The sequence below is a fragment of the Aulonocara sp. 'chitande type north' Nkhata Bay genome, linkage group LG17 (assembly GCF_057382095.1).
Source record: "Aulonocara sp. 'chitande type north' Nkhata Bay isolate Kocher_YH1m ecotype deep benthic linkage group LG17, A_spYH_male_GT1.1, whole genome shotgun sequence".
Lineage (NCBI taxonomy): Eukaryota > Metazoa > Chordata > Actinopteri > Cichliformes > Cichlidae > Aulonocara > Aulonocara sp. 'chitande type north' Nkhata Bay.
Genome location: NC_141360.1, coordinates 24,088,095 through 24,103,518, shown reverse-complemented (window position 1 = coordinate 24,103,518; position 15,424 = coordinate 24,088,095). Strand labels below are relative to the sequence as shown.

At 38.7% G+C, this 15,424-nt stretch overlaps 1 protein-coding gene across 1 annotated transcript in view; it reads left to right on the top strand.

The window, feature by feature from the left end:
* The window catches only part of rassf3 (Ras association domain family member 3), a 72,522-nt gene extending 59,971 nt beyond the window's left edge, over positions 1–12,551 (top strand). The window contains exons 3-7 of the mRNA XM_086268741.1: positions 6,354–6,461; positions 8,083–8,241; positions 8,488–8,575; positions 10,226–10,341; positions 11,120–12,551. Coding sequence (XP_086124867.1) covers positions 6,354–6,461; positions 8,083–8,241; positions 8,488–8,575; positions 10,226–10,341; positions 11,120–11,269 — 621 coding nt within the window. The 3' untranslated portion in view covers positions 11,270–12,551. The remainder of the gene's footprint in view (positions 1–6,353; positions 6,462–8,082; positions 8,242–8,487; positions 8,576–10,225; positions 10,342–11,119) is intronic.
* The last annotated feature ends 2,873 nt before the right edge of the window (positions 12,552–15,424 follow it).

Below are 15,424 nucleotides of genomic sequence, written 5' to 3'. Positions count from 1 at the left end.
ATGATATCAGAAGAACAACAAAAAGCTAATGTTGCTCAGGTTAGTTTGAGAGTCAAAGTGATACACGTTTAATCACCTGGCAAGCATTTTTAAAGTAACTTTACTTTTTCAGTTTTGTTTCTTTTGTTTTTGTTTATTTAAGCTGAAATTGCTAAAGTTTGCTGGGGGTAGCTGTGTTATTTGCAGCTTCTCCCCCTCCCCTTTATAAATCATGTACATAATATCTTAGCTTTGGGCTGTGTTGAGGAGTAACACTGGATATTTTCACTCTTTTTTTTGAAGAGTTAACAAAGCTTAAAATAACAGCTCAGAGACTGCATCTAGCAGCTTTGTCAGCCTCGAGGCTCTGGAAATCATCCAAAGTGTGAATGAATGATAGCTAGTGGTTATAGAAAATGGATAATTGTGGTTTACAGCTACTCTGCTGGAGCAGCTTTGCAAGTTTCAGTGTTCAAAGTAATCCTTATTTGTCTTATACGTAGCCTTGATGCAGCTTCTCAAATCTTCATCATCTCAGCTCTTAAACGGATGATTTGAACAGCAGGTAGGCGGGGATATCCCCTCACTCTATGACATCATATAAAAACAAGAGTAGAAAAAAACTGTTTAGAGCAGTCTGAATCTCCCCAACCCTTACTGGGATTACTTCTGCATACGTCTGACCTTGAAGCTTTGGTCATGTTTAATATAAGTATCTGACAATGTAATATTACATAGACATGACAGAAATAAAGAAAAGAAAAATACCTCAACATGTATAGATGCACGAGTAACTCTGGAACGTGTGCGTACGACCTGTCTGTTACAGAAGAACAGTATGAGGACGTCTGTGGGACATTTAAGTGATGTTGCACATGCATGTGCACGTGCATTACTGTAGGAATGCTGAGAGGAAAGGTGTGGCTGGGCTCGACTTCCCCCCATGGATCGGCAGGAAGTAACAGAGAGAGGGAGGCTGTGGAGGGGGGAAATTTAATAAAAGGTGCTTTGTTTTGTTTCGTTATCCTAGTAGAAAGTAGCCTCAGCTTTAAAAGAGAGATTGGGAATAAATTTCAGTAGTTGCTGCTAGTTTCTCTTTCTTTTTGTGTGTGCAAAGTTATTGCCAAGTATAGTTGATATAAACGTGTTCACCGTGTGGACTTTTGGTTAATTATTTCAGTTTAGTGGGAAACTAACATGATTTGTAGTCATCGAGTCAGTACAGAAATGTGAAGCTGGCCTCGAAGCAGGCAGAATTAATTTTAAAATACACCATTTACAGTAAGAAATGAAGGCTCGTTGTTCATTTTTATAACATAAAACAGAATTTCAAACAATCTATGATTAAGCTTCTCCAGAGTGACGCTTGGCGCTTTCTTTAGTCTCATGATGATTTTCAGATGATAATGAAATCTTTAAAGATGTCCCATCAGACTTTAAAAGCTTGTAATGAACATTTATTGCTTTTTTTTTTTTCATTTAAGTTTTAAGAATTTGTTTAGGAAAACACAGGTGACATTAAAACTAGACCACAGATACTGGAGAATCTTCTAGAATCTGGAAAAAGTCAAGAGCTTTCCATGAAAGCGCCAGCACCACTGAAGATAAAGGAGGGATAGAGTTGAGAGAATGATGTAATATATTGCACCTATAGAGGAGTGTCCCGGTGTTAACTCCTGTCAATGTTTTGCTAAACGGACTTGCCTTTAATTATCCCAAACATACAGATCTGAGTCAAAGACAAGGGCAGAAAACTACCCAGCTGTACTCGAAGTGTCTTTGTTGTCCTTTAAAATATAGGTTCAGTTTAGGTGAATGACTGTGTTTAGTCTGCCTGTAGCACCTTTAACACACAAGTGCACAGTGTTAGTCTGAGCTAAGCGTGTTTTATCTACACATGCACACAGTGATGTCATGTGTTTACAGACAGGCGATGCAGACGAGCGTGACGGTGCTAAACAGAGACAAATGGTGTGTGCGCGATAAGATCCAGAGAAAACAAAAGACCAGTTTTCCTTCAGATTACTTCAACATAAAGCCTGATATGACTCTCCCCTTTGAGGGTTTCCTCTGTTCGCGCTTCGTTTTCTGTCTCCTCACTTTTATACAGCCTTTCTCTTCCTTTTCCCTGCTGACTCAGTTCTGTTTTTACACTTGGTCTGATGCACTGATTATTCTTCAATTATAAATACTGCCACTTTGTACTTGGAAAGCATTTTAATAGCCTGTCGTGAATGAAATACGTCACCTGTCTTGATACAATAAACTTAAAAGAACCACAACTTTTCGGTGGTTTAACTGAGCATATTATTGCCTTTATCACCTTCCACCACTCAAACCTCATTTATGCTCCATTAGCAGCATGTTTCTATATAGCTTTTGTCTTTTTCAACCTGTGGACAGAATACACTGTCTTGCATACTCACAGTATTAATAAGACATATCATGTTGATATACAAACTTAATAATATATATTGGTGCCCTGTCTGTTTAAACAAGTAATGCAGGATCTTGGACTTTAGGATTCACTCGTCTGAAAAAAATTCCAACAAATTTGGCCACAAAGCTGGAAAATATTCAGCTTTTAGTGCAAATCAATACTTCTAAAGAAGCAGTTCAGCACTTCTTTAAAACTTCTGTCTTCTGAATTGACGCAGAATCAAGACTTCCCTAGAAAACACTGAAATCACTTCCCACACATACCAACTGTAGACTTCAGTGAAGTGATAAAGGTGGAGCCTGATGTTTAAAGGCCTTTTTGTCCTTCTTTGACTCATTGTGATTAATAATGTCATGGCAGACCTCTTTTTAAAAACCTTCTTTCTGTTCTCCTCTGTCCCTTCAGTGCAGCGTTGCTCTTCCAGCTTTGGTGGGAGTGTTCACTGCACGCTTAAATTGGACCATGACCTCATTGTGTTGCAGCTCCGCTGTGCTCTGCTCGTCCTGTTTGTTTGGATTGTGGTCACCGTCTCCCTCCCAGTTACCTTTAACCCCGTCTACCCTGCTCAAAGTGGAGAAGCTGACACGCCCACATTCACACACACGCCTGCTTCGTACTAATGTCACTTTAATCCTGCTGTTTCTCTGCTTAAACTGGTTAATTAGGACTTTTATCGGGAAACACATTAGAGGGAAGGTGTGTGGAAGCATTGAATTGACTATTTAAGATGAGGTGAGGACAGCTGATGTAGATCAGCAGGGTTATCTACTGACCTACACGATCTCCCACAAACGAACACAAACTCTGCAGAGTCATGGAAGGAAGGATTCCCCTTGAGGAAGTATTTCTTATCATATCCCCACTCACATCTTACCTTCTCTTTCATTTTTGTCCTCTCCGTGTGCACATTGAGATGGCACATAATCTGCTTATCTGTCACTTCCTGCTAATAAGCTTTGACTCGTCTAACCTAGCAACCACTTAAAGGTGAGACCGATGGTGGAAAAACCCCAGCAGGTCAAAATCAACGTCACGACACTCAGGTAGACACAGGTATTACCAAGTAGATGAAAGCATCTGTGAAACAGGGACTCGAACTGTTGTGACTTTGTTTCTGTGCCTGTGTGACTGATCAGATCTGCTTTAATCCCAATGAGTCAGTGTCTGGACTTATTACACAGACAGATTACGATCAACAGGGTGTCAGGAGGTGACTTCAGAGGCGTGTACTGTAAAGTTCAACATAACCAGGCTTTCCCCTGAAAAGATCCCCATATTTTCTTTTGTAATCAGGTAAGCATGCATTAGAAGAGTAAAGTAAATGTAGCTGCAGAGAAGTAAATCTGTCAGATTAGTGTTATCCTTAAACATAAAGCACTTTAGCGCGGACCTAAACTGGCGTTGCTGTTTTTTCTCAGAGCCATAAACCTCAGTGTTTGCACATGCTGTATTGGCACCTTGTCTTTACTTTGAGCAGTGTGTGCGTGTGTTATCCATATAAGGGTGTATGTGCCTTCAAAGCCTGCCTAGATTCTGCTGTGCGTGCGTGCGTGTGTGTGTGCGTGTGTGTGTGTATGTGGTTTTTAATAGATGCTGCGGAGAGCTGCACTATGCCCATGTAAGCTCAGACTGCTGGGGAATTAAAGTCTGTCTAGAGCATCTGCACTGGCACTCTCATATATAAACAGAAAATAATAGAAATCAGGTTTAAATTCTGCTTTGAACATCTGGAATCCACTGCTTTGAGACTTAAAGTTGTAGCTTTAAAAAATTATGTGACTTGGAGTAAAAAAACAACATCTGTGGAGAGGAGCTGATTATTTACTCCGTTGTTCTATAATCTGCTGATAATTTTTTGACATTAAAATTTGAAGATGTCAAGTTCTCGGCCACACAATTAATTGGTTTTATTATAGGAAGACAATGTTTGGCTTTTTAAAGAGTTTAGATGAGCTGCAGTGAGCTTTCGATAAGTCAAAGCGGTTAGACCACAAAGGCCAGGCAGAACATCCATAGGATTTACCCCCTTATAGTTCTTATAAAGGAGGATGCTGCTTTTAGAGGATAAGACGATTTTTGTTTTACATGTTAAAATATTTTTGCCATTTTAAGATGGGAGTCTTTGGATATTGATTCACTTTAGAGTTATCCTAAAGTGGCAACTAGAGGAACTGCAGTCTATAGCCCTTATATGTTAGTTGTTGCTTGGGTACTTCCCCTGAGCCCCAATTGTAACACATGGAGGCTTTCCTGAAAGGTTTAAGGAAACATTTAAACCTTCCTCGTGGTCATTTATAACTCCAAAACATCAGTATTCAGGTTTAAAGTGGGTAACAGCTGTTATTTGAGCTACATATGAATCACTTTCTTACCTCTGAAAAGCGGCCATGTGTCTTCAGAGGCTTCTAGAAACCATTTTATTTGGCTCTGAGGTCAACATCCCTGACTTTACAACCCATTATGTAACGTATTTGTTTCATGTGACCTGAATTACAGTTTTACGCACGTAGCCTGCAGTTACATATAATGCATTCTCATTTAGGATTCATTAAAAGGGTTTGGATGTGTATGTTTGTGTTCTCATATTGGTTCTTTTTGTCTTTATTGTGAACATTTCCTATCAGCTGACCTAAGTTTGGACCTTCCCCACCCTCTGGCCTCCCCCTATCTTCTAGGGTTATTTATAAAACCACAGTGCTGATGTGTGATCTGCGACTCTCACAGTGAGGTCTGTTGTGTGGCTGACTTGTCAAACATACATGCCACACACATCACAGGCTGTTTGAATCGGTTATGCATGCTCTTCAAGTCCACGTGGCCTCCGGTCAGTCAGACGAGACGTCTCTCTCCTTAAAAACACTTTTTTTTTCTTTCTTTTTTTTGTGCTGTTTTGTTATATTTTCAAATGCAATTCTCATGAAGTGTTAGCTCTTTCCTCCAGGATGTTTTAGTCTAAAATTAGGAGTCAGTCGCTTATCATGAGACCTACACTGATGTAAAAAGGTGTTTTTGTCATGTACTCGCCCTCCAGTCAGAGCTGTTAGTTTAAAAATAAATAAAAAAGCAGACGCTTGACACCTGTTCCTGTTTATATTCACAGGAAGGTATATTTTGACAAAATATATTCATGACAAATATAAGTGGGGATTACATTTTGTCTGTTGCAGAGCACTTATATCAACAAACATGATCTTAACAAGTTTACTCTTCTCAAGCTGATATGTAATAAAAAAAAAAAGCTGGCTTGTTGCACGTATAAAACTGGGCTAAATATGATTGGGTTTAATACTATTAAATAGCTTTATTTATTCATTTATCCATCCATTTTCTGCCTGGGAACACCGGATAACCAGATTATATCATCAAAATTTAATAAGCATAGTATAAAAATCAGATGATAGAGGTTAAAAAAATGCTTGATTTGATTTATGTTAGCATGACTTGTTTGTTCGAATCCTTTTTTTAAATTTTTTTGCATGATGAGAAAAATATGAAACTACACATTTCGAGCTGTCGGGGTGCTCGTTGCTTTCCTTAATGAACTTAAACAGAAACGAGGATTGTGCAGAAGCAGAGCTTCTTCTTGGCAGCTCTACACTCACCCTGAGCACCTTGGAGCTCTGGTTATCTGTTTTAAGGCTTGTTTATAAAGAGATCTTTTTGGTTTTAAAGTTGTCTCACCCACTTGAAACCAACAAGAGATACAGTACATTATGTCAGAGTAATGTGCACAGCTTTGTAGTATTGCCGTGTATCATCCTGTAAAATCAGAAAATAAAACGCTGGTTCTTGATTTGGATTAGAAAGAATTATTCCCTCCCTCGTTTTTGTGTCCCACCGCTGTTGTCTAAACAGAGGATGTATTGTTTTAATAGTCTGGTTTGTGACTTATCATGTCGCGTTTCCTTTCCTTCTTTGTCCCTTTTCTTCTAAGGATGTGGAGAAGGAGAGAGAGTTGCGGACAGAGTTCAGCAAAGAGGAAATCTGGCAGAGAATCGAGCAGTACAACTTGCTAACCAAAGACCACCTTAAAATGACGCTGGTGAGTATAATATGCACACACGCACACACACTCACGCAAACACACCTTTTTAAAAAACAAAACCCATCAACCAGGGCTGTCTTAATGGTTCCACGCTCCAGACTCCTGCAGAGCTGTGCAGGCTCTAAATCTCAGATTTTGAAGTTTATAATGTTGCTGTGTTACTTCTGCCTCCCTCCTGCTCCCAGCATTCCTCAGTGCTCGCATCAGAGTGATGTGATGTTATTCCTGCTATTGTTCTCGCCCCGCAGTGTTTTCATTGGCAGCGTGACAGGTGTCTGAAGTTGTCTCTCTCCACTTCAACTCAGAGTGAATTTCAGTAGAAATGAGAGATGTCAGGTGAAACTGGGGTTTTCTGGCCGTTAAAGCACCACATGAAAGAATGCAAGCATTTTTGAAGGAGCGGCAGGTTACAGAGGATGTTTCCTGAGGTTTTTTTCCCTTAGTCATGGAAAATCATCTATTTTCAGACAAGGAGTTAAGCTGACCGCACTCTTAACAGATGGGAAACGGCACATCTAAAGGCCAGTAGATTCTAGTCTGACACTCAGAGGGGAGCCCAGACATAATAACTGAGTCTGTCCACTAAAAATCACATTTTAACTGGCCAATAAAAAGTTTACATTCATTTATACATTTGAATATATGAGTTTTTAGAATATAAAGACAATAAATGGACAAAAAAGCTGCATAGACACATAATATCAGCTTATATTGGTCACTCATGCCCAAATCAGCATGTATGTAATGAGATCAAATGCCATACTACTAGAGCATTATATAAAGATTAAAACAAAGTGTTGTCTAAGGCTAATCTGTGCAATTTTCCAGTTGATAATAAAGTCTGTTGGGAACTTGAGCTACCTTTAAACACTCCATTGTTAATTACTTGTCATTGTTTTGCTTTTTTATAACTGAGAAAAAAGACAAACTCACTGATTAAGGAAATAATGATGATACTTTCCAAAATATTTTATGCTGAAATGAGTCATAACTCAAAGTGGGTGTATTCACAAGATGCTCATCGTGAAACTTTAACTTTCACAGTCAGTTTGTTCCACAGTCATTATAATAATGTCTGTAAATGGGTTTCAGAGCTCACATTCAATCCTTTAAAAAAAAAAAAGTCTAAATGTTTATTTTCATTTATATTTTTAAAAAAACTGAGAATATTTGTTACTTTTGCAGTTAATAGATCATCAGGACAGTTTAGAGCCGATTGCTCTGCATATTTTAATTAGTGAGTGGATGAATGGGTAGTTTCACTATGAGAAGCCTGCATGTTTCTGTTTCAGCACACCTTTTCTGTCCAATTTCCGTCTTCATTCTTTAGGATTTGTCTTTCTTGTTCATCCCGTTTTTGTCTTTTTATCATTCCATCTTTGACGTCTACTTGTTTTTTTACTTCTCTTCATTCTTGGCCTCTTTGTCTACTCGTGACCTTCACACACACTCCTCCCAGCCCCATATGGAGTAATGAGATTAAGATAGTCTTCCTCCATCTGGGGCCATCTGTCCTGCAGGTCACACTGGGCTTATTGGGTGAACTGGGCTCACTTAGAGAGATCATGTAGCAGCTACCATAGTGGCCACATTAAAACATTAACTCTGTCTCTGTCAGGGTGCGGGCGGTGTGTACACGGGTTTCATCAAGGTCCAGATGGATTTGCGGAGGCCAATGACGGTGCAGGGAAGTCAGACAAGAGCTGGGGAGGCCTTCTATCTGCCCCAAGGAGTCTCCAACACCCTTCATGTCAGCTCTAAAACCACAGTCAAAGAGGTTGTTAATACACACGCAAACACACACATGTGAACACACTGCAGCCTGCTTAATAGGTTAATTAAGATTTGATGACAGACCGGTTGAAGTCGAGAGACAGACAGGGCTAAGTTCATTGATTTCACTCAGTTTTGTATGTTCTTTATCCTTTTAAGCAATAAATTAACGACAAAGCAACACAAAAATCTTCTAGAAGAGCTGTCAAAGTAATATTGACGGGTGTTTTTCTTTCTCGCGTGTCTTCAGGTGATCGTCGGCTTGCTGAGCAAATTCACAGTTGCAGACAACCCGGCTAAATATGCCCTGTACAAGAGATACCGGCGGGAGGAGCAGGGTAAGACTGGGTGTGAGAGACGGGGTTTCATGCCACTATTGCCACGCTCGGTATGAGGTGTGTGTGTGTGTGTGTGGGCCTCACCCTCATGTTGGATGCCAGAGGCTCTCCCTACTATAACAGCTCACCAGGGATACCCACACATGCAGATATAAATACAGCGCACATCCATGCTGTGAATGAGCAGCTGTTACAGGCTGTTGGGTGTCACACGATGTCTTTCAGTGAGGAGAAGACAGTTTATTAACCTTATGCATTGATTTAAAACTATAAACACAACCTGCAGATGCTTGTTTGAAGCTTGTGAGTCATTTCAACTCAAATTTTTATAGATTTAGAGTGTTTTTGTGTGTTTTCTCCCCCTTCTTTAAACGCTCCTGTTCTGGTTTGCATTCATGACTGGAGACGTATAGCTAATAAAAGACAGAGTCTAGACAGACGCCTGACTGCAGACACTTGAGGACTTTTAATGAACTTGTCTGGTGTTTCAGGAGAAAAGTTAAGTGTCTGAGATTTAACTGCGGTCTGGAAATGTAGAAACATCTTCGACTTTGTTTCAAATTGAGACGAGACGACTCACGATGTGGTCGAGGAGAACTTGGATATGTAAAGAAGAGAATCATTTGAACCAAAGCTTGTAGGGATGTACAGGGTGCAGAAACATCTCCTTCAATTGTTTTGCTTCTGCTCACTGTTTTTTCTTTAGCTCTTTGCTTTTATTTTAATCCCTTCTGAAAGTTAGAAATCCTTAAATTGTAAATCTTCTAAACCAATAAATGATGGTCAACATACAAATATGCAGAATTTGTTAGGAAGAGACAAAAGATGCAATTGTAAGCGACACACAGAGTCAGACTGTTTTCATCGCTGTCGGTTAGTACTGCTTTGTCAGAAAACCGGTCGTTGTTGTGTGTGCTGTGGCATGCATTAAGGCAGAAGTGATGCTGATTGGTCACTCCTTTGAGATTTTGTTAACGAGCAGGGTTACTGGTATGCCAGTGAGGGTTTTAACCCAAACTGCAATCTTTTCCTAACCCTAACTAAGTAGTTCTAAAACACAAAGTGCTCAAAAGGAGTAGAAACCAGAGTCTTCTGGCTGTTAACCCAAGAAACGATGCCCCCAGCACTCTCCAACCTCCTTACAAGGACTTTGCATCTTTGTTAAACATGAGCAATACTTTTGGGGCCAGAGGGCTAAAGGGCACCTTGCAGAAGGAACATCACAAAGTGTCACTGGGCTGAGAACACACTGATGAAGCAGGAGGTCTGTAAATGAATATACACACTACCCTGACATCCTAATTACACCGTAAGCCCTGAAAAATCGGCTTTTGTCCTCGGTTGCTGTCAGCAGACAAACCGATGAGTTTTCAGATTGAGGTTTGGAAATATGTGAATGTCAGAATAATCAAGCCTCTAGCACCTTCTACATCTTTTGCAGATGTAAATACATTGCTGGCAATAACAGAATCTGTCCCTCACTGTCTGTTCCTGTAAACTACCGCATGGTAATATGGCGCTCCCATCCTTTCATCCTTTGCCAAATCCATTTATATGTGCACAGAGGAACAGCTGCCTGTGGTTGCATGCAGCGTGCATACTGTACAGACTAATTAAATCTGTTTGTGTGTGTGTGTGTGTGTTTTGCAGTTTATACATGCAAATTGGCGGATGCTGAGAAGCCGTTGTTTCTTCGCCTGGTGGCGGGACCCGACCCAGACCTGCTCAGCTTTGTCCTGAAAGAACAGCAGACGGGAGAAGTCATGGTAACACTGATTATCACCACATTTCAGCTTTATTGACATCTTCCTGGCCTCTGTGCTCTTTCGTCTCCGAGTTCAGCCATTCCCAAACGAGACGCTGCTGTGGCCCATTTCAAAACTTTAAACTCTAATGCACAATTCTTTTGTGTTTTCATTTGATTTAGATCTTCTGAGGATTTACTTATTGAGGCTGACCTGCCATAAACTGTTTGATCTCAAGTATCTCCCAGCATTTGCTCTTAACAAACCTATGAGTTTATGATTTTTTTTTTAAAAAGGCAGAAAATGAACAAGTACCTTTTTTTTTTTTTTTTTATATCCCCATGACTTAAATATTCAATCGCAATTTTTAAGCAAAAATGACAAAAACTGGCAAAGAAAGTGACTGTAAATTAATTCTGTAGTACCTTTACAGCCCAACAGGGGGCCACAGTGTTTGGCAATCACCATCCTAGTCTTTTTTTCCCCGTTCCTTTTAAATCTTTTACTTTAAGTTATCATTGTACATTATTGTTATCATTCTATATTCAAACCTAGCAGCTGACTATTTAAAAAAAAAAAGAATTGTTTTCCTAGTGAAACTTCTACGACAAACTTTTTAAAAAACGTGTTTTTAAAAAGTAGTAAAGGTGCCATTGTTGTTATCCCAAGATGGATGCTACGCATAAAAAGAGAAATAACCACTCCTACTGTACTATCAAGCATCATCCATAGACATATACTTTATCAATTAAAAAGGAAAAAACAGAACTGAGCGAAGTTTTCTTGCTTTTCTCCTCAGTGGGATGCCTTCTCCATCCCTGAGCTGAAAAACTTCCTGCGGATCCTTGAAAAGGAGGAACAGGAGCAGAAGGACGCAGTAATTCGTCGCTATGAAACCTACCGGCAGAGACTGCAGGAGGCACTGCTGGAGGTCAGGGGGCCTTCTTAAGAGGATATAACCTCCTTGAAAAAGGACTACTGCCCCCTAGAGGGACGAAGGGGATGTTTTGTTTTGTTTTTCATTTTTAATCTCCTGGTGTACATTTTGATGGAGGGAGGGATGTGAACACAGAATCGGGAGAGAGGATCCAGCACCTGGAAGAAGGGATAATAAAGGATGACAAGAGGACAGAAAAAAGAGACTGCAAATAAAAAAGACGAACAGACAGAATTTTGGTTGCTGGATTCAAGATTTCAAACTGCTTCCCGCTCGGCTCCGTCTGCCTGCAAACACCAAAGATTCACTCACTGTGCCATATCCGTTCATCCTCTTCCCTGTTCGCCGTCCATCCCTCTCTTCTTCTTCTTCTCTCACTCTGTCCTGCTGTCACATAATTTATGCAGTTCATCCTTTTTGTTTCCCTCACCTTTTTATCCTTTGAACTTGTGAAAGACTCAAGGCCATATGTTGAATTATTTTTATTTAACTTGTGTGTTTTAAAGGTCTGTACATTTTTTTTTTTTTTTTAATTTATATGGGTGAAGCTTTTTATTGCTTTTTGTTTTTCTTTTTAAAACAAAGTCTTATTTTTGTTTTATTGTAGAGGCGGAGCAACAATCTGCTTGTTGACACAGATGCTGAGAATAGTTTTTTCAGACTTCAGCAGGACACAGAAAATCCAAACATCAGAGCATGACAGACCATTTAAAAAAAAAGTTATTATCATAAAATGGAGTTATTTTAACTCACAGTAGTTGTAAAAGTAAATACTGATTCCAATAATAATAGCTCTAATTACAAAGAATGAAAATGGATTGGAGTTCTTCTGGATTTATCCGTTCCAAAAACATGTCCAATCAAAATATATGAATCTGAGAAGAAATTCTTATTATATTCGTTATCCATTTATATGGAATTTAATTATCTGTTCATATTTTTTGGCACATTTAGGACTCCATAAAAGCCAGCCTGAGATTGTTTGCATGAAAGAAAGGAGAAATGAAAGGTGATGTAACGGAAAACAGATGCAGGAACTCTAGAGAGATTTTTAATAGGAAGAGTAAAAGAACGATAAGATGAGTCTTAACTGGAACTTAACAGGAAGTAGTTTAGTTTTGGTTGCAGTTTGTAAAAAACTAAAAAAAAAAACGCTGTTTGTTTTTTCATGTGGAGTGAAGATGAACTGGTGGGATCTGAAGCCTTTGTGTTTTTTCCACCACCGGCAGAGTTTCGTGAACCATGAGCTGAATAGACTAAAGCAAACTGCTTGAACTTTGACACACACCCCCCCCCCCCCCCCCCCCCCCCCCCCCCCCCCACCACCATGTGGTCAGTGTGGAGATTTGACAGGTTTCTGGAAGTTGACTGAGCGGTTCAGAGGAAGTAGAAAAGAAACATTAGATGCAGGAAAGACAAAAACTAGGGGAAGATAAATGGCACGAGGAGCTAATACATGGGAAAGACTGTCATACAAGCAATGTGACCGTGGCCTTGAGGACCGTGACGGGGGTTTCCTCCAACCGCAAGTCACTTTGATTAACTGCTTGTTCACTTTTTGCATCACGTGAGCTCCTCGAATCAATGAGTGCAAGAAAAGGAGGTCTGTGAGTGCTGATAGCTGCTGAGACCAGAGAGGAAAAACAGCGGCATTGTGTGCGTTTCAACCCGTCTGTCAGCAGGCATTCATTTAAAACGCAACTTTTTGATACACTTATCTTGAACTAAAATGTGCAGCCTTGACCTCATAAACCTCTCTTAAGGATAAAATAAGAGTGGGACACAAATCAAGGCACGCAGGACTGTAGTAAACATGAGGGTTTAAAGGCAGAAAAACTAAAGAAATGCATCAGAGTGCAAAAGAAGGCTCAACGAGAAAAGGGTTTTCTTAAGAAAAGGCCTTAAAAACCTGTGATATATATATGCAATATTTTTTGTGACGATGTAATCTATCAGTTAAAAGTCAAAGAGGCTTTTTCTTGTTTGCGTGGAATTTTTTTATTTATTTTTTTTTGGGGGGGGGGGTAATTTTAAAGAAAACAGTCAATAATCTGGACAAACAAGTCAAAACATTAATGTTCATTGCATTTTATCTTTATGTTGCAAAATGCTGTTTGCTGTTTGAGCTGCAGGTACTAAATGATGTCAAACTGAGGGTGCTGCAGGGCGTTTCTGTAGGAGACTGTCGCCATCTAGTGGTCAAACACGCCAACTGTTCTCTTGCTTCTGTGTCAAACTTGATTTATCTTATAGAGTTATTTTGTTTTTATTTTTGTTATAACCAAAGATATTTTTTTGTGTTGTTGCCTGGAGCAAAACATCTATTAGGGGCCTCATCCCACCAGAGGGAAAAACATACAGTATATATAGTTTAGAGGTTTTATTTAAAGGGGTTTTAACCCCAGTTTCTTCTATTATTAAACACTGGGTTAATATTATGGAAGCAAAAAAGGGCCTTTAGAATTTAAATTAATTAATTTTATATATAATCTCTGGGTTATCATGGGCAAAAGTCCAGCATTATAAACTTTAACACGCAAGGTTTAAAAGAGAAGGCGGCCAACTGGAATATGTTAGAAAATGTTGGATTATGGGAAATGTAGTATCTATTGATTTGGAGCATTTCTTGGTAAAAGTTGAAACACCCTGACCCTTTCCTTCTTAGAATATCAGCATTTTTTTTTAAATTCCTTTTTCAGTGTCTTGTAGAAATTCCCAACTTTTATGTAATTTCCAAAGACAAAACTCATTTAATAACTTAATGGTTACATGTAAATACAAGAAATTAAAATTTGGAGGTCTTTTTAAATATTAATTAATTAATATTAATTAATTTTTAGTATGTCATTTGAAAACTTTGAGTATATAATTTTAATTATTGGTGGTTTTACTTTTTCAAGGTTAACAAATTCAGAAAACAAAATACAATTATTTTGGCCCTCTTTTGCTTCCATACTTTATAGTTGAAAGTGATGCGAAAGTCTGAATGGAAACAGTAACTGAATCTTGAAGCCATGTTGTTGCTTTTTGTGTATCTCATAAACAACTTTAGCTGTTAAAACACATCATCCCCGACTATTTGCATGAAATTTAATTTTTGGGGCACTTTAACTTTGAATTCAGGGAAAACGGGTTTTTAAAATTTAATTTTTTCTCCTGTGTACCGCGATCACATGCTCTACTTTATCTTAACATCTAACACACTATAATCTTATTATTCTTTTTCTGTTTTAACTGATGAAAGTATAGTGTGGCAGAAGTCGACGATTGTGAGGTCATTTAATAAGTTTTGGTCTCAGTGAGCTTCCGTAGGATTTCGCTCAGAGTTGGCTGTGAAATATTTTGCTTACTGTAAACAATCCTGGGCTGTTCAACATTAAAAGCATGCGTTATTTTAGATAAAACAGCAGTCGGACAGCGTCTGGAAAATAGTTTTCAGATGCCGTGTACCTGCTGCTGATAGAAATTAGGATTTCTGAGGAATTATGTCATGGAAAGCTTTTTGGGCCAGTAGTGTTTATGTATGAAGATCAGATATAATACCTTGTATGTATTCAGAGATGTTGTTTTTAAGGCTGTTCAAACATACCTAGAGTCTGATAGCGTGCAAACCATTGGCTCCTTAGTCTTAATTGAAATATTCTTATACTTTCTGTCATTTTACACTATTTAAACCTGTTTTCCTTGTTAGCATATGTTTTATTTCTTTAGATGTTGCTGAAATTTGACTATTGTTCTGATTGTTAGGCTAATTTGGATTAATTCTTTATAAAAACATCACAAAATCATCAAGCCTGTTGAATGTTAATATTTTTACGCTTCATGCGTATTTAAGAGCTTTCAGCCTTCCCTTTGCTTTTCTTTGAAACTAGCTTCACATTTTCACTTTTAGTATTTTTTTGTCCCCAAACTGGATATAAATTTATATAGGATAATATAGTGTAAAATGACAGCTCAGAAAACATTCACGAACTTTACATGTAAGAATATGTATTACTTCATTGTTTTAAATCTTTAAATCTTGTTCTTTAAAGACAAACGAAAAAACCCAAACAAACTAAACTAAATTCGTTCACAAGCTTAATTTTCTGAGCAGTTTCGAAGCTTCTCTTCTCAGATTTGTGCGCTTGGGTCTGAGGTTTGAACATCCACAAACTGTTGTGTTAA